Source organism: Entelurus aequoreus, linkage group LG02 (genome assembly GCF_033978785.1).
Source record: "Entelurus aequoreus isolate RoL-2023_Sb linkage group LG02, RoL_Eaeq_v1.1, whole genome shotgun sequence".
Taxonomy (NCBI): Eukaryota; Metazoa; Chordata; class Actinopteri; order Syngnathiformes; family Syngnathidae; genus Entelurus; species Entelurus aequoreus.
Window position 1 is genome coordinate 16,519,111 of NC_084732.1, and position 19,964 is coordinate 16,539,074.

The 19,964-nt window shown below is 37.8% G+C and overlaps 1 protein-coding gene across 1 annotated transcript in view; it reads left to right on the forward strand.

The window, feature by feature from the left end:
• LOC133631147 (tyrosine-protein kinase CSK) overlaps positions 1–19,964 on the forward strand; it is a 118,412-nt gene that overhangs the window by 65,183 nt on the left and 33,265 nt on the right. Inside the window, exons 2-3 of the mRNA XM_062023252.1 lie at positions 13,506–13,589; positions 16,777–16,890. Coding sequence (XP_061879236.1) covers positions 13,575–13,589; positions 16,777–16,890 — 129 coding nt within the window. The 5' untranslated portion in view covers positions 13,506–13,574. The remainder of the gene's footprint in view (positions 1–13,505; positions 13,590–16,776; positions 16,891–19,964) is intronic.

Genomic DNA, 19,964 nt, shown 5'->3' on the forward strand with positions numbered 1-19,964 from the left:
CAGCACAGGGCAACGTTGTACTGCATATTGAAAGGAAGCTGTTGCATCACACCGTGCATTGCCATGGCAATGTCACAGCCAGACCCTAGTGCACAGTGACAAAATTAGAAGTGGGGATGTGAAGAAGGAAGTAATTTTCATTCATGACTGCCATATCTGGTAATCCGAGTGAAGGCTAATACAAGGTTGTGACTTGGCTTTATAGCTCGTGTGTATGGCTCCAAGAAGCGCTGTTGTCTACTTTATCCACTGTATTTGAAGGTATACACATTGGCATAGCTAAGTGAGCTACAGTGCTATATTTTCAAAGCATGCTACGTTAGCCTAGTCACTGAAGCAAAACAAAATGATCAAACTTACAACTCCCATGTCTGCAGCTAACTGACAGACAGTTGGAAGAGCTTTTTTTAAAGCTGTATATTAAAGCTTGCTTTTTTATAAAGACGCGGGTGAATTACATGGGGGTAGGCTCATCTAGCTTGGAGCTGGTCAGTGGTGGTATGTCCAAGTAAGAGGTTTTTCCTTCATGACTTCATGAAAAGCTGCAACTTCAACTAATATTTACTAAGGTTTGTATTTGTTTTAAAGCAATGACCATGAGTGGCAACCATTAGGCCTGGGGAGATATTTGATAAGTCAATTAGGCCGGGGGTCGGCTACTCGCGGCTTCTTAGCCCTAGTGGCTCCCTGGAGCTTTTTCAAAAATGTATGAAAATGGAAAAATATGTTTAAATATGCTTTCTGTGGGAGGACAAACATGACACAAACCTTCCTAATTCTTAAAAAGCTCACTGTTTAATATATTTGTGCTTCCCTAATGAGAGCATTTGGAGAGTGCCGTTTTGTCCTACTAATTTTGTCGATTCTTGAACTCACCGTAGTTGTGGACTGATGCAACAGTTTGTTTACATGTATAACTTTCTCTGACGCTGCCACAGAAAGACGTGTTTTATGCCACTCCTTTGTCTCATTTTGGTCACCAAACATTGTTATTGACTTATGTGGAATGCTAATCAGGCATATTTGGTCACTGTATGACTGCAAGCTAATTGATGTTAACATACTATTTAGGCTAGTTGTATGTTCATATTGCATCATTATTTCTCGTTTATAGGTATATGTGAGCTCATTTAATTTCCTATACTTATGTCCTCTGTGTATTTAATTTATGTGTGCATGTCTCATGACATATTATCTGTATGTAATATTGGCTGCATTTCTCATAGTTGTTTATGTGCCGTGTTGTTCCAGACCACAGCAAATGTTACCCAGCTTGCAAAGATTGTAATAAATTCATTAGAAGAAGACAGCCTGACGTTTCCTTACACTTGGACACACACATCTATATCTTTGGCCATTCTAAGCCAGTAATTTCCAGAAGTTATATCATCATCCGAGAAGCCTCCATTTTACTAATGTTTTCCAATGTTGTAAAAATGTGTAGAATAAATAATAAATTTCAACATTTCTGTCAACGAAGATTTGTCAGCCTGCGACACATAGTAGGCTAATATAGACACTTACATCATGTGTTGCCTTCATTATAACACTATTATAAGGCGTATAATTTTTTGCGGCTCAAGACAAATTTGTTTTTTTTTATTTTCGGTCCAATATGGCTATTTGAACATTTTGGGTTGCCGACCCCTGAATGCGTGTCCAAAATGGCCCCGGACGGGTGCACGGGCTGTATAAAAAGCTGGCCCCTGGCTGGCACGGTTCCATGGAGGTGATTAAGTGCACTCTAAATATGTTTCCCTTTTTCCCTCAATGACAGCATCTCAGTCACATTACAACAATTTCTGCTACTTTCCCCATTTAGATTCTGTTTTTAGCGAACATTGATTCTGTCCGCTATTTCAATAACACGTAAATCTACGATTCTGTTTACTTTTGTGAACCCGGAAGTGGGACGGTAAAGGGTCGACTCCGATTGGCTGTTCCGCCTTGTCTTTTTTAAGCTTTCCAACCGTGCCTGAATGAACGTTTCACCGCGCGTGTCATAATTACGACAGTCAGCTGGATAAAAAAAGTACCGATAGCAGTATCATTAGTCCAGAATTTTCACGGTCCGCTAGGACCGACCCAACAAGGAACCGGTGCCTAAAAATACAGATACTCAGTATACATCCCTAATCACAATACATTTTTAAATTGGTACAGATACCAAAATGTTGGTATCAGGACAACACTAGTAGGGATCTTTTCTGTGTTATGTGTGTTTTATGTTGCACGATTATACCAAAAAATTCCTAGTTTGTGAACCCGTTCTCAAACAATGACAATAAAAACTATTCTGATTCTGATTCTGATCTATAGATTGGAACCACTAACCAGACTGAGTCTTTCCTTAGTGAGAAAGGGGATTTGTGTTGGCTGAAGAGAAGTTCACAAAATCTGTACTTATAACAGCTACAGTAACAAGGTGATGTCGTCCCGTGCATCAACTCAGGGTGGGGGAGATAACCGATTTTTACATGCATCGCAATTCGGACATGGACAATTATAAAATCAATTAATAAATGTTGATAATTTATTTATTTATTGTAAATGAAGTAATGTTGACAGTTCTAATATTTGGCTGATTGCAGCGAGCCACTTCCCAGAGAGATTCAAACAGCTCCTTTATTATTTCGCACTTATGTTCCAGTTTTGCACACATTTCCATGAATTTAATAAATGTGATGGGAATTAATTTAGCAGTTTGTCATTACAAATGCACTGTTTTTAAAAGTTGCAATTTATAAACGCTTATTTCGTGAAACAAAAATACATTTAAAATTGCATCAATAACCCCTTCTCATTCAATGCGTTTTCTTTATTTTCATGACTATTTACATTGTAGATTGTCACTGAAGGAATCAAAACTATGAATAAACACATTTGGAGTTATGAACTTAACAAAAAAAGGTGAAATAACTGAAAACATGTTAACATTCTAGTTTCTTCAAAATAGCCACCCTTTGCGCTGATTACTTTTTTGCACACTCTTGGCATTCTCCTATGAGCTTCAAGAGGTAGTCACCTGAAAGGGTTTTCACTTCACAGGTGTGCTTGAAGCTCATTGAGAGAATGCCAATAATGTGCAAAGCAGTTATCAGAGCAAGGGGTGGCTATTTTGAAGAAACTAGAATATAAAACATGTTTTCAGTTATTTTACCTTTTTTTGTTAAGTACATAACTCCACATGTGTTCATTCATAGTGTTGATGCCTTCAGTGACAATCTACAATGTAAATAGTCATGAAAATAAATAAAACGCATTGAATGAGGAGAAGGTGTGTCCAAACTTTTGGCCTGCACTGTACAAAAAATTAAAGGCCTACTGAAATGATTTTTTTTTTATTTAAGCGGGAATAGCAGATCCATTCTATGTGTCATACTTGATCATTTCGCGATATTGCCATATTTTTGCTGAAAGGATTTAGTAGAGAAAATTGACGATAAAGTTTGCAACTTTTGCTCGCTGATAAAAAAAAAAAGCCTTGCCTGTACCGGAAGTAGCGTGACGTCACAGGAGCTAGTATTCCTCACAATTCCCCATTGTTTACAATGGAGCGAGAGAGATTCGGACCGAGAAAGTGACGATTACCCCATTAATTTGAGCGAGGATGAAAGATTCGTAGATGAGGAACGTTACAGTGAAGGACTTGAGAGGCAGTGATGGACGTATCTTTTTTCGCTCTGACCGTAACTTAGGTACAAGCTGGCTCATTGGATTCCACACTCTCTCCTTTTTCTATTGTGAATCACGGATTTGTATTTTAAACCACCTCGGATAATAAATCCTCTTGAAAATGAGATTCGAGCACGCGAAATGGACATTTAAAGTGACTTTTATCTCCAAGACAATACATCGGTGACACACTTAGCTACTGAGCTAACGTGATAGCATCGTTCTCAAATGAAGATAGAAACAAAATAAATAAACCCCTGACTGGAAGGATAGACAGAAGACCAACAATACTATAAAACCATGTACATGTAACTACACGGTTAAAAATTCTCAGCCTGGTAAGGCTTAACTATGCTGTTGCTAACGACGCTAAGGCTAATTTGGCAACTTAGCAACCGGACCTCACAGAACTAAGTACTCTTCTCCTTTTTCTATTGTGTATCACGGATTTGTATTTTAAACCACCTCGGATACTATATCCTCTTGAAAATGAGAGTCGAGCACGCGAAATGTACATTTAAAGTGACTTTTATCTCCAAGACAATACATCGGTGACACACTTAGCTACTGAGCTAACGTGATAGCATCGTTCTCAAATGAAGATAGAAACAAAATAAATAAACCCCTGACTGGAAGGATAGACAGAAGACCAACAATACTATTAAACCATGTACATGTAACTACACGGTTAAAAATTCTCAGCCTGGTAAGGCTTAACAATGCTGTTGCTAACGACGCTAAGGCTAATTTAGCAACTTAGCAACCGGACCTCACAGAACTATGATAAAACATTAGCGATTTCATCATTGATATATAAACTATCAGACTGCGTGGTTGGTAGTAGTGGGTTTCAGTAGGCCTTTAAAGATGCATCAATAATCGATTTTTAAACGAGTCGTAGCTCCTGAATCGTAATTGAATCGTGAGGTGCCCCAAGGAATCCCACCTCGAGCGTCTACCCCCGACAAACATAGTTCTGTGGAAAACACAGTACTTGCTGAGTGTCTACGACATGTAACTTGCGGGATATGTTCTATTTTCACCTTGTTCCACTAACACCCCTTTCTGAGGATAGTCACTTTTTTGGGATATTCTTTGCAAGGAAGGACTGTAAATTGTTGTTTCAACTTTCACTGCTGTATTTTTAGGCCCAAAAAGACAGTCGGGCTGTTGACTCATCTGGCGAACAACCACTGCATTCTGCTAGTGTGGGCTGTTTGACCACAGTTGTGCAGAGATGCTAGCGCTACTGTACAGTTACTAACACCTACGCGTCTTGCAGACGTCATTAAGAGATGGGTGGAGGTGACGCACACTTTCAGAATCTAGGAGCGTGAAATGGTGAAGGCCTGATAGGGGCCTCGAGGTACCAATGAAGAATGTCCTTGTGAAGTTATAAATTTCATTAGCGTGTCAGTGTAGGAATTATTCAGCCATGCAGCACCTCGTGTTTAGGCATAGTAGCAAGTCTGTTAAAAGGACTGGCAGTCCTCCATAGACTCATGTCGAGATATTACAACACCAATGGGTTTTCTACGCTCCTCACTGCAAAATACTTTTGTGGTGCCTCCTTTGGGTTGTGGCAAAGATGCTTTAGAAGACATGTCCGCGTATATGTAACTAGGGTTGCATAATGTAGACCAGTGGTCCCCAACCTTTTTGTAGCTGCGGACCGGTCAACGCTTGAAAATTTGTCCCACTGACCGGGGGGGGGGTGTTTTTTTGTTTTTTTGTTTCCATAAAGAAATGCAATCATGTGTGCTTACGGACTGTACCCCTGCAGACTGTATTGATCTATATTGATATATAATCTATATATTGTTTTTTTATGTTGTTTGATTTTGTGCGGCCCGGTACCAATCCGGCCCGGTGGTTGGGGACCACTGATGTAGACGATACAGGATATATATCAGTGTTGGTGCGGCCCCTAGATGGCTACCGATAAATATCTGTTCCTTAGCTGTGATCCGATGCGACGCAGCTGTACTAAGTCGTAACATACTTTCCAACACTTGTGGCAGTAATGACAATATCAAATAAACAGAAGAAGTCTAAAGCTAAAGTCATAGAAAAAAACATGATTAAAGGGAAACTGCACTTTTTGGGGGGAATTTAGCCCATCATTCACAAGAGAAGAACACATTTTCCTTTTTAATGTATTCTAACTAGTAAATAAATGCAATCAAAAGTCTGCTTAAAATGGAGCCTACAGGAGTCACTCTATTCTGCCCATAAAAGCCATTAAACGGGACGGCGTGGCGAAGTTGGTAGAGTTTTTCCGGTTTTTTTCCGACCCTAAATCAAGATTCGAGACGTAGTTTATATTACGCCGTAGTTGATTGGTCGATATGTTCCTTGTGACCAATCAGGACATCTGTTATGAATGATGACGTTAATAACGTCATCATTCATAATGGTTACTACGGCCATTTTCCATATGTAAACGATGTCGGTTCTCGAGAGAAAGGACGCTTTACGAGTAAAAGAAATTGATAAACATGTCAAAAATAAGTTTCGATGGGACTGGATGGAAAGGGAAATCACTGATATTGTTGGGAAGAAGGAAGTTACGACTTTGTTCGGTGATTTTATTCGGAAAATCGATCGTCCCGGAAAGGTTTTGTGCACGTGGTGTCATGATAATATTGACTATGGATCGCGAGGTTTCAAGGCTTTGGAAGTACATGCAAAACGCCAAAAACATATGAAACAACTTGAAGCAAGGAAAACAAACTTTTCACTAGCTGGTGCTTTTGGATGTCAACCGAAAGTGAGCAAACCTTACGGACTTCATCCTTTGTTTACATGGAGAGGAAAGATACACCCAAACAACCCACTTCAGTTGCAGACAGGGTTGTTAATAATGAGGTAAGCTAAAAAATATTTGCTTGCGAAATACGCATTTTTGTTTTAAATATTAACCAATTATATATAATATAAATGGGTTTTTCTAAAAATAAAAAGCCACGTGAAAATATATTATGAAATTACAGAAATTCAAAGAGTCGCATTATTGATTCCAGTTAACAATTTATTTGAAATAAATTTGCATATAATACTATTTTGTAATATTAAGTTCTTATGTAGTCTGTTGAAACTATTGTCTGTGGTGTAACAATCTTGAAGGTAAATATTTTCACACTTGTTTCATGCAATATGTCAGTGTCCTCACATTATTATTATTTCCTATTTTCAAATATGAGTAAACAATACTAAACATGTTTAATTATTTTCATAAATGTATATCCTATTTTGGCGAAAAGAATGAAATGTTTACATTACTGAACTGAAGTAATGTGGTAATACTGTAAATAAACTGGATAATAACACTGATCAATGTGACACCTGTGGATGTGAAATGAACACAAGATGTAAATATTAGTGACTAAATACTGTTGGGACTGAACCATATACAGTGATTCATTAGGATAATTGGGTGATGTATGTTCTATTAATGATGTTTTCATGTCTTTAAACACTAAAATATTTTCTTCAAATGGTGCTGTCTTTGTTAATTTTAGCATGTTAAATTGGTGAAAAACCAGGAGCTTCGGGGGGCGTTGCCCTCCCTTGTCCCCCCACCTGGACCTGGCTGTCGTCCCCCAGACCTCCGGAAGTTTTTTCAGCCTTTTTCATTGTGGTCAAATCACATGCCTGATATGTGTAATGTAGGGCTGCAGACCCCCGGAAGTTTTTTCAGTCTTTTTCATTGTGGTCAAATCACATGCCTGATATATGTAATGTAGGGCTGCAACTAACGATTAATTTGATAATCGATTAATCTGTTGGTTATTACTTCGATTAATGGATTAATAATCGGATAAAATCGATTAATAATCGGATAAAAGAGACAAACTAAATTTCTATCCTTTCCAGTATTTTATTGGGAAAAAACAGCATACTGGCACCATACTTATTTTGATTATTGTTTCTCAGCTGTTTGTACATGTTGCAGTTAATAAATAAAGGTTTATTTTAAAAAAAAATATATATATATATATATATAAAAATTGCCTGTGCGCATAACATAGATCCAACAAATCGATGACTAAATTAATTGCCAACTATTTTTATAATCGATTTTATCGATTAGTTGTTGCAGCCCTAATGTAATGTAGTAACAGGCACATTTATAATATTTAATATTTACATATTTTGCTAATTTTAAGCATACGTGGCGCATTAATTAAAAAAATGCATCACAGCATTCACTTTTTTTAACATCACTGATTATTACTCACTGCAGATGTTTTGAGAGCCAACAAACATAATAAAACATCACTTATTGTACGAGGTCTGCTGTCATTAGGATTCTGATTGATATAATCTTGTTATAGTCCCGTTTAAATGAAGAATGACTCATAACCCTCGCGAAGAAAAGGGAGGTGAAACCAAAGCGTCTTTTTTTGTTGTAAATGGGCTGTCAAAGTGTACCAACTAGTCGGAGTATGTTCTCATCCTTCTACTATCCAGGTGAGAGGCATGATTTATGATCTACAATAAACTTCTACAAACGAGGAAGCAGCTTACCACTCAATGTCAATATAGGCTCGTGATCACTGCGCCACTATAAATAGTTCCTCTGCGTTAGGGCTTATAATAACAATATCACTAATACTTGGTTAATATTCAAGTCGCGAATTGTAAATTGAGTATTGTTGGCAGTTTTTGGATGGTTATTTGATTTTATGGGCAGAATAGATGACCTCTCTTTGGCTCTGTTGTAAGCAGACTTTTATTTGCCAGTTAGAATGTATTTTTTTTAAAAATACATCCGTCATGTCTCTGGTAATGATTGTGAACGATAGGCAAAACTTTTTTTTTTAAAAGTGCAGTTCCCCTTTAAAGTGATGACATTTTGTGATTACATTTTGACTGCTCAGTTACAAAACATTCCTTTTTAATTGAGTTCATTTATTTTAGCCAGTGTTAATTCTGACAGCAGTTTTTAATTAGCTTTAGTCGTGGTCTTTTGACAAAAATGTATTTTAATTTTAGTCATTGAAAGTAATTAAGTTCTAGTCTAGTTTTAGTCGGCTAAATTCCACAACATTTTAGTCGACTAAAAATATAGTAAATCTTGTCCACTACAATAAAGTATAACAGACAATGCATCTTTGAAGTTTACTTGAAATAACTTTTAGTAATTTATTATTGCAGAGCATCTCAAAAACTAAAGTCATAACAAGACCTGCACTCCATGAATATTTTGATAAGTACATTTCACACTAACCTTTGTATGTTTTATCCTTTTAGATGAAATTAAGCATTATTTTCAAATGTCGAATAATATATGACTAAAATGGTTACATGAAGAAACAAACTAGTTGTATTCAATATTTTGTAGTGTGCCGAGGACATCGATTATAGTGCACTGTACAAGTATCTTGCTTATTAAATTGGTGGGCAAGCACGCCCATGGCCTACTAGAGTAAGCAGTCTTGCTCCTTCTCTACTGTTTTTAATAGTAACAGTAATTCAGCAAAGTATGAGTCATTTGAAAATATTAGTTTAGGCCTACTTACTGTTACGTATATGTCCTGATGATTAGCCTGCAGATGACGCTTCAAGTTGGTTGTATTTTTACCAGAGAAAATCGTCCCACAGGGTTAACAATGTCTTTTTGTCTACCGTTGCAAAGGTGAAGTGTGTCCATATGTCTTATTTCTTTCAGGTGTAAAAGACATATTGTAATGATTTGTCAATCAATATCAATAGCAGCGCCACCGGGTGGTGTATTTGCCAGACAACAAATGGCACAGGCAACACAATAGGGTGCCTGTTTTGACAAATGGTCACCTTTTTGTGTACGATGTACAAGTACAAATGTGCTACCAATTTTTTTCAAGTGGCTGCACTGTATGTACGGAGCTAAATACACACGCTGACGTTAGCCTTAGCCCTGGATGCTGCATTGCTATATTTAAGTCTCCACTTTGCTGCAGAGGTATTTTTTCTTGCTCTCCTCTGTCTCTTCTTGGATAGAACTTGGACATATACTGTACTAGCCTTGGCTAATATGATGGACTCTTGGAGGATGTTCATTCATTTGTTTAATTTTGTAGGTAAAAAGAAGTTAACCGACATGACACAAAACTATAGTCAATCCAAACGACAACTTTCTGGCTTTCAGAAACATTAAAGAAATAAGAAAATACATTGTGGTAATCATTAACCGTTTCATTTTTAGATCAAGCAGAGTGGAAAATATGATATCAATCAATTATGAGTAAAAAAATTGAATGATCAAAAAACACATGTCACTCGTATTTTGTTGCACCACCTCTGGCTTTTATAACAGTTTGCAGTTTTTGAGGCATGGCCTTAACGAGTGACAAACAGAATTCTCAGTCAATCTTGCTCCAAATTTTTTTGATTGCTGTTGTCAGATCAGCTTTGCAGGTTAGAGTATTGTCATTAATAATTTTCTTTAATTTCCACCACACATTTTACATTGTATTCAGATCTGGACTATTTGCAGGCCATGACATTGATCTTATGTATCATTGGGGCGGACTGGCTCAGAGGGTAGAGTGGCCGTTCAGAAACTTGGTGGTTCCTGGTCCAATTCCAGATTTTTCCATCCTAGTCACTGCTGTTGTGTCCTTGGGCGAGGCACTTCACTCACTTTGCTCCTAGTGCCACCCACACTGGTATAAATGAAGCTTACCACCTCCAAGCCTCAATGTATTGGTTTCTTATTGTGAAGTGCTTTGAGACATTTGTAAAGAAAAAAAAAAAAGAAAAATTTAATCATTCATTGATATCTTTCAAGTAAAGTTTTTACCGTTTTTGCTATACGGCAAGATGCACTGTCATCTTGAAAAATGTCGTCATCCCCAAACATCCTTTCGATTGATGAAATAAGAAAATTGTCCAAAAGTCAACATAAAATTGCAAATTTATTGAAGATGTAATGACTGCCAACTCCCCAGTGCCATTACCTGACATGCAGCCCCATATCATCGACTGGAAAGGTGCATATTTTCTACAGGCAGTCGTCTTCATAAATTTCATTGGAATGTTCCAGCATCATCACCTTGCCCAATGTAGATTTACGATTCATGACTTTCATCCAGTCATCCATAGTCCAGCATTACTTTTCCGTAGCCCATTGGAACCTTGTTTTTTTTTCTGTTTAGGTGTTTATGACGGCTTTCGTTTGGCTTTTCTGCATTTGAATCGATTTCCTTTTGGCACTGTCTTGTATTCCGGCAATCCCATCATTTTTTGCCATCGGTTGTTGTATCTGTTTTCCATTGTTGTTGGTTTGTCTGCCTACATGTTTTTGCACTTCTCGCTGTACGAGTAGCGTCTCTAGCTAATGTGTAATATTTTCATATATTTGTGCGGGGACCGTTAACGTCATAATGGCGTCTCTCCAGTCTCAACACCACTTTTTCAAGGGTTGCGTTTCCTCGCAGTCTTTTTTGTCAGAGTAGCACTTAACTAAGTTGAGGCGTGATGTGAGCAAGCAGCGTGATGCTGAAGTGCGAGAATAGCTTTCCAGCATTCCTTGAGTGTGAGACTGATAAGAATAGCCCTCACTTGTCTTTCCTCTGCGGGCTTACCATGCGGTTGTGAGTGGAATAGGATGGGAGGGCAGGGGTTTAAAAATGTGAACGCCCTCTAAGTTGTGGTGCACGATACATAGCAGTTATCTCCATCGCATCTGCAATTGTCTAATAAGTCGTCTTGCAAGCACGCTACTTCCTGTGCCAACACAGGATGTGGAACCGTGCACTCTGAAGCTTGTGGCCATCAGCACAAGGGGACGCATTTACTCTTTTTAAAGCATTGCGCTACTTTTTTTGGGGGGAGAGAACTTTTGTTGGCCCCTCCCAGCCCGATACTGATCATTGGAAAATATTCGTCAAGCCACTTCCCCCTTCTCGCTCGACTCCCCACTTCCTGTTCTCCCGGCTGGTCGGAAGTGAGATGCTTTGACAGGCCCTCGTTATTTCTTTAAACAGTTTGGTTTTCAGGACTCTTCTCAAATAAAGTTGTTCTGGCAGTGATTTAAGACCTGAAGTCTGTCCTGTCTCTTTTTAGGTTGCTTAAAAAATACAATTATGAAAACGGAAAAGTGTCAGATTATTGTATCGCTATCATTTAGCTTCGACTTTCATCGCTATCAAATAATCCTTTTATTGCCATTGTCATATAACATCAGTTATACATGTCACCGAAACGTTGGAGCATAGTGTGAGAGCTACTTTGGCCATAAAAAGAGGTGAGCTATTTGTATATTATTTATGAAAATAAATAGATTTACCACCTTAGCTCACCCTTTAAAACACAGCCGTATTCGCCAATGTCTAACAACTGCACCCAAAGCACCACCACACAAACAGCAGACCACCATGGGAGGTACGGTGCCTTAGTGCCTCATGATAAATCGTTGGAAAGGTACAAAAAATATATACATATAAATATACATACCATATTTTCCAGACTGTAGAGTGTACTGGTAGATAAACCGCACCCTCTAAATTTTAGAGAGAAAAAAGTTGCCATATATTAGCCTCAGCAGACCATAAGCCACATATATATATTTTGTGAAATTAGTTATATACATAGAAAAATTGTGTAAGTGTTTTACATACCTTAATTGTTTCCAAATTGTCTCTTTAACATGGCTGTAAAACGGCTGATTAAACAAAACAGACGTCATCGTCATGACCCACATCAGCTAAACCGACTCAATAACTCCACGGTGGCGTTTTGTTGAATTTACTGGGGAATTTGTCAAACTGAAACAATACAAACATAATGCCGTGGTAAGTTGGTAATAACACAGACAATAGTAAATGTGTTGGCATATTAGCTAATGTTAATGACGCTAGCATGCCAACATATGCATGAAAACACTCCTACAGACATCACACGTGGGACGCTTTAGCAAGTAAGAATCAAAAATGTGTTTTGACTTATGAATGAAGAATCCATACGAGTAGGAACGCTATGGACAATTACAAGACACAACGGCACTTCTACTTCTGGTTCAAAGCTTTAAACCGCAGAAATCGCCTGCATTGAGCGAACTCGTCCAAAAAATGGCGCAATTGCACAAACAACACGCCATTTAAGTGTATTTGCATGTTTACTGAAAACTATTTTTCAATGGCCCTTGGCAAAGAAAAATCCATAAATGAGCCATAAGCCAAAGGGTTCAAAGTGTAAGAAAAAAAGTAGCTGCTTATAGTCCAGAATTTACAGTATATGGAATATGAATATACATATTGCTAAACACATGCTTCCTTTCATTTCTGCCTTGATAGCTGGGGGGATTATAATCAGGGGAAAGTTGCATTTTAAATACAAATCTTTACATTTAACATTTTTCTCCTGATCCGTATTTTAGATGGATCACAAATATCGCTAATTATCGATATTGACTCATATTGTGATACAGTTTTAATACTGTTATGCTCCTTACCGCCTTTCATGGGCAGAGGCCATGGCTTTGTGTACCAGCCCGGGTTGCGCCAAGAAAAGCATCTGGCGTAAACACCTAATCCAAAACCATTCATGCCATTGACTCGCTGTGGTGGGAATGAATGATAACACCAATCTTTTTTTTATTCCATCCCTCTGTAGTATTGCAGGCCAGGTACTGTAGAGCAAATAATAAACTGCACCAGACTGGTAGTAAAGATTCGGCGCACATATCTTTATCACCTGCAGACCAGAGACGTGAAATGTTATGATTTGGGGTAATTGATGATTAATGGTAATTAATATGATAGGTTTTATTTAATGGTGTTTTATGTCATGTATTGTCCCGCGATGAATTGTATATCCAACTCCCTGTTCTGTTTCTGTCACAGCTCTGATGGTACCAGCTGAACAGTGAGCGCTACCTGCCTGAGGACATCTGCTCCCCACATCCTCTCATCATGTCTGGGATCCACGTAAGTCAACTTGTGCATTTTGCAATTTGCACTTGGGTGTACTTGAAAGCAGTCAGAGTACAGCTTGTTTAGATTTACTGAAAATGAGTCATCACACCGCTGTCAATATTGCCCAAATAGTTGTTAGCACAACATTTCCACCTTACTGTAAATAGTTGTGGCCAAATTGTCATTACGTAAGGGATGTTCCAATCATTGTTTTATGCTGCCGAGTCCGATACAGACAATCCTCAGGGTTTCCCCTATGTCATTGGCGTCAAACTTACTTTAATTTTGGGCCACATCGCAGTTCTGGCTACCCTGAGAGGGCCGCGTGTGACAGTGAATATAGAATTTTAATGTATAATCAACTCATTACTACACAATTGCCCATTTTATTTTAATTTTTACGTACAATATGATAGATAACTTGCTTTGAAATCATAAGTCAGGGTGACAAGCAGATATTTAAGTATTTTTTCTTTTAACGAAATGTTTCTTGCAAGATCAAATTATATTAATATGTAAAAGATACAGCATGTATGCAGTGCATGCAATTTTTAAGTCCAAATTTAAAGAATGAATGCGATGATAATTAGGTGCTTTATTAACGGACATCTTTTGCAAGCCACACAAAACTATGTGACGGGGCTAGATCTGGCCCGTTGGCCTTGAGTTTCACATCTGTGCCCTACATCGTGGTAAAATAAAAGCAGTCACACCCTAAAATTTAGGGGTTTAAAACATTCAAAACAAATGTAAATTATATATTGTATGATTATATATATATAGCCTATTATTTACGCACTCTTGGCCATAATTAGTTTGAAAAACATCTCCAATATTATAAAAATTCGGTATGAATTTGAATGATTGTCTATATGTGCACTGCAATTGGCTGGTGATCAGTTTAGGGTGGTCCCCACCTCTCGCCCGAGGTCAGCTGGGATAGGCTCCAGCTTACCACCAGCGACCCTAATGAGATTCAAGAGTCAAGATCCTTTATTGTCATGTGCATAGTTAAACAGACAGTTTTCCCATACAATGAAAATCTGACTTTGCTAGCCCGTCCTTCAAACAATATAAAATACATATCATGCAGTCTTAAGTAAAAAAATAAAAATAAAAAAAAAATAAAAAAAAAAAGCTACTTAAATACAAACAAATGCTAGAATAGGGGATTTTAAGGAGAAAAATGAGGATAAGTGCTATAGAAAATGAGCTGGTCCATTGTACGTTAGCGTTAAGCTTAATAATAATTGAGTAATTGTATTGCTTTTCAGTTTATACCAAGCTGTATTATTTATTTAACGTAATTCCTACACCTATGTGCACTTCATGTGTATACTGATGTACTTTTCTTTGTGTGTTTAGTTTTACAGTGACTTCATGGACCGTTTTCATACTAAATTCCAACATTCAGGGAGGGCAGAATATAGTGCAGCCTGTGTTGCAGTGTACAATAAGCAGCAACAATTGAAAAAAAGAGCAAAACGGTATAAGAAATAATATATGTTAATACTTAAAATTAAGAATGAGTACCTTTTTTTTTTTAGCCTGTTAAAAATATATATATGCGTCATTGACGGTAATGCAAATTATATGATGACATATTGGTCACGCCTCCATAGCCAGAATTACATTTTCAATCTTTGGGAAACCCTGATCCATGAGTGAAGTCAGCCAATACCGAAACCCATCAGGTGTATCAACTGTAAATTTTTCAATTTATGATTAGTGAGTGCTATTGAAAGTTAAGCAGTATTAACACACTATTTAAACGAGTCACTTATTCTCTTTTATTGCAAACAATTGTTTGAGCAAAACAAAGAAAAGTGAGCTGCAGCAAGCCATGACGTCACACATGCTTCGCTCTGCTGCTGCAGTTGGACTTTCTCTCTTTAAAAGCAGCCACTTAACATTTGCACACTTTGTAGATCCGGTGTCCGCGGGTATATCTTAAATATATTAAATATTTTAAAGTATGTCCACATCGCAGACATGCTGCCTCCACTCCAGACAATTCAGAGCATATTGCTTACGTCGTAACCGGTGGTCTAAGTCTTTTCGGCGGCTGAATTTTCGGTGCATCACAAGTTGTTAATAGGCAAATAATAGGCTATATACAGTATATCCATTCATACTGTAACAATCAACTGGTGGTAATGTTTTATCTTTGTGTGGTTTTGATTTGTTCATTGTTCCCATGATCGCGAACACACTGCCGTGCCTGAAAGTGGATTGGTGGCGAATGAGCAAGTGTTGTATTGTGTCTGGGATTGAAGCCCGTAGACGGACGTGTGTGCACATAGGGAATATGTCCTCTCAATCAATCAAAGTTTATTTATATAGCCCAAATCACACATGCCTGTAAGGGCTGCACAAACCGTGTTGGAATTGGGCCGGTTGTCAGCACAAAATTGGCAATAGAAGTTAAAAATAGCGTCTGACTTTGTGTGACTTCTTTTGGAGCCTACAATACATTATATTACTTTAATTTGTTTTCAAGTAAAAAAATATTTTTAAGGTGCCGCGGCTTTATTTTGCCCTGGCGGTGCGCCACGTTTAGTTACATTAAGGGGAAACTCTGGTTTATGACTAGTATAGGGAAGTCTCCACACTGTGTATGGAGACACGTAATTAGATGCTAGCCGCTTGTCAGCCAGAGAGGAAAGGCATTAAAAGGCGTTATCGACAATGACATTTTTGATGAAAATCAGTCAATACCGATTGGCCCATCCCTAATTGTGAGCACCATTGTTATCGAGCACTGCTTTGTTGCTTATGTTGGAACACTGCAGCCCAGTTTCTCTGCTCCGTGTCACAGTACATGTTTCACTCCATAAACCCCTGCTTACTGGTGCCATCAGCACTCATGCACCTGCAGACTATGGAGCTACCACCACCAAGACACAATTATCTTGTTACCAACTTGTGTAAGCTATTTAGACAATATTGGTTGTCTTGGCTAATTTTCAGTAAATACTAAATCTTTACTGCTATACAAGCTGTATACGAACTACAAATTATTTCCGAATAGTGTCCCCTGACAAGATATACTGTCATAAAAAGACTTGGTGTAATGTGAAGGGTGTATTTACTTTTGCGGGATACTGTACATGTGTTTACTCATTTGTGTACAGATAGTGCCTGTAAGGTTAAACTGCACTTTTGTATTGATACCGCCACCTGTCTTCTCCCACTGCAGGCGCCGTGGTCGACGGGCACCGAGTGTGTCGCCAAGTATAACTTCCAGACGGACAATGAACAGGACCTGCCCTTCTGTAAAGGAGACGTGCTGACCATCATCGGAGTAACCAGGGTAAACTCTTCACCTCCCTGACAATCAGCAATAAATTAAAATGGACCTATGATGATTCTAATCTACGTGTAAAAAAACACTTTTTTGTGGTCTGAATAATATTTAAGTACCCTATTTTTCGGACTATAAGTCGCAGTTTTTTTCATAGTTTGGCCGTGGGTGCGACGTATACTCCGGAGCGACTTATGTGTGAAATTATTAACACATTACCGTAAAATATCAAATAATAATATTTATCTCATTCGTGTAAGAGAGAAGCAAAATGGCAGCAATCGTCACACACACGTCAGCAATCGTCACTCACACGGCAACCAATAAGAATACGGCGGGGGAGGGTCATGGCAGAAGTGCACTGTGGGTCATGGTATGCTAACTGCTATATGCTATACGCTACTGCCGTAGCTATTAAAATGGATCACATCAACATTGGCGGTAACTTATAAAAACTGAGAAGGGCTGAACTAAAATGGCACCGAAAAGGAAATCATATACTGCAGATTACAAGCTGGACGTAGTGAAATATGCAGCAGAGAACGGCGATCGAGCAGCAGAAAGAAAGGACGTTAGCTGGGCGCATACCAGACACAATCCAAAATAAACTTATAAAAAGTATATGGATCCACCGGTCACAACATTAATTGTTGATGTGCGCATGTCAAGATTAGATGAAAATGATACTTAACACTACGACTTCTACCTTCTTAGGTAGTAAAGTCGCCGTATTTTTTAAAATTTTTTATTTTAGCTGCGAATCCACTTTGCTACTTTCTAGGGCTGTAACGATAAACTGATAACTACATTTTTAGAATTACTCTCTTCAATACCGACATGAAAACAAGAGACATTAATGTATTTCCCAAATCCAACCTTATATTAACACATTACAGTCTGAACAACGAAGATATTCAATTGTGCACATTGAACCGACAAGCTGTGCTCTCTTAGAACAGAGTGATCGTTTTTTATTTAAAGGAATACAAGAGGGAGGTGTTTTTAAGGTGTGTTCAAGGATCACTGAATAGAGTAGGATGCCACAACGCAAGCCAGAAATAATAATAGATTTTATTTGTTTGGCACTTTTCATTTAAAATAAACCGTTGAGTGCTACTGTACAAACCAATATTTAAAACAAATTCATAGCTGTTGAAACAGATAAGATACTAAGACATAATCAGTAAAGCATAAGAAACAAAACATGCAAAATAGTGGCTTTTCTAACTATTTTTTTTTTAAAGATAACTTGGTCAAAAGATTACAGTGTACGTACTTTTTGAGCACATTCAAAAATACTTCAATAATAATGATAACCATGATAATTTTGGTCACCATAACCTTGATATGAAATGTTCTGGCCCATCTTGACAAAACTGACCTGTGTAAAATGCTGTGGACAAACAGAAATATTTATTTTATGACATTAGAGCAGGCAGGATGGGATGAAATGAGAAGGAATAACCAAAGAGGCTGGTCAACAGCTGATGCTTCGATGCCCCCATAAATATGCGCGTCAATCTACGATGTCACCAATGGCCGACTGTTAGAAAAACAAAATAAAATCCGCAGCACAACAGTTTTCAGAGGCATCTAAAACTGTATGAACGCTCACACCCAATTACCACCCAGTATCCAACAATAGGCCCTTTTCCACCAATAGTTCAGGAACTTAAGGGTCCTTGAACCTCTAGTTCCTGGATCTATAGGTTCCTGGAACCTCTAGTTCCTGGATCTATAGGTTCCTGGAACCTCTAGTTCCTGGATCTATAGGTTCCTGGAACCTCTAGTTCCTGGATCTATAGGTTCAAGTAGATGCGTGTGGTTTGTGTTTCCACCGCATTTCACAGTTCAGGTAGTTCAAACAAATCAGGCTGATGACGTTTTGAGGAATGGTTTACTATATTTATACACTGATACCATGTAAATAAACAGACGATATTAGGTCACAGTTCTTATAATAAAAAGTAAGAAACCAAAATACAAAGCATAAATGTACAAAATGATATGATTTAAAAAATTAAGTTTATTAAATTAAATATATTAAATAAAAAGTCAGGCTTTTGTCCGCAATGTCCTACAGTCAGAAAGTCGTCCTCTCAGTAAATGAATTAATTTGGGTCAGGTGATTACTTTTGGTCCATTTCAGCTGTATACAACAATATATAAATAATAAATGTAATTGTTTATCTCACGCCGACAACACAAATACATTTGCATTAGCTTTTTAGCATTCACATTTGTTCACTCGGGTTGAGGCTAATAACTACACAAATGGAGTGTCACTGACTATTTTACATCATGTAATAACGTAAATAGTTAATATTTGAAGTTATTTACCTTTGTTTCACTTTTGTACTGCCTCCTTTTTTTTACATTTATCCAACAAAGTCTTAGAGTAGTAAGCAGCTGAGGTCAATGCTTAAAGTCCAGCTACATACTCCTCCGTAAATAAATTTTTAAAAATGTGTCCACTTCTCGTAGCTTTGGGTATCGAAATGAAGTTTGTAAAAACTATTAAACAACATTAAACTGCAAAGATAGAGTTTAAAGACTACAGCTGAGTAAAAACACTGCAAGATTGTTCCACTCATCAGCGTTCTTCCGCACATTCCTGTAAGTCAAAAGTTCATATCGATCTTTCTCTCTGTTGTCAAGTATGTTGTAATACAAAACACAAAACCAGTGAAGTTGGCACGTTGTGTGAATGGTAAATAAAAACAGAATACAATGACTTGCAAATCCTTTTCAACTTATATTCAATTGAATAGACTGCAAAGACAAGATATTTAATGTTCGAACTGAGAAAAGTTTTTTTTTCTGCGAATAATCATTAACTTAGAATTTAATGGCAGCAACACGTGGCAAAAAAGTTGGCACAGGGGCATTTGTACCACTGTGTTACATGGCCTTTCCTTTTAACGACACTCAGTAATTTTTTGGGAACTGAGGAGACCAATTTTTGAAGATTTCAGGCGGAATTCTTTCCCATTCTTGCTTGATGTACAGCTTAAGTTGTTCAACAGTCCGGGGGTCTCCGTTGTGGTATTTTAGGCTTCATATCGTGCCACACATTTTCAATT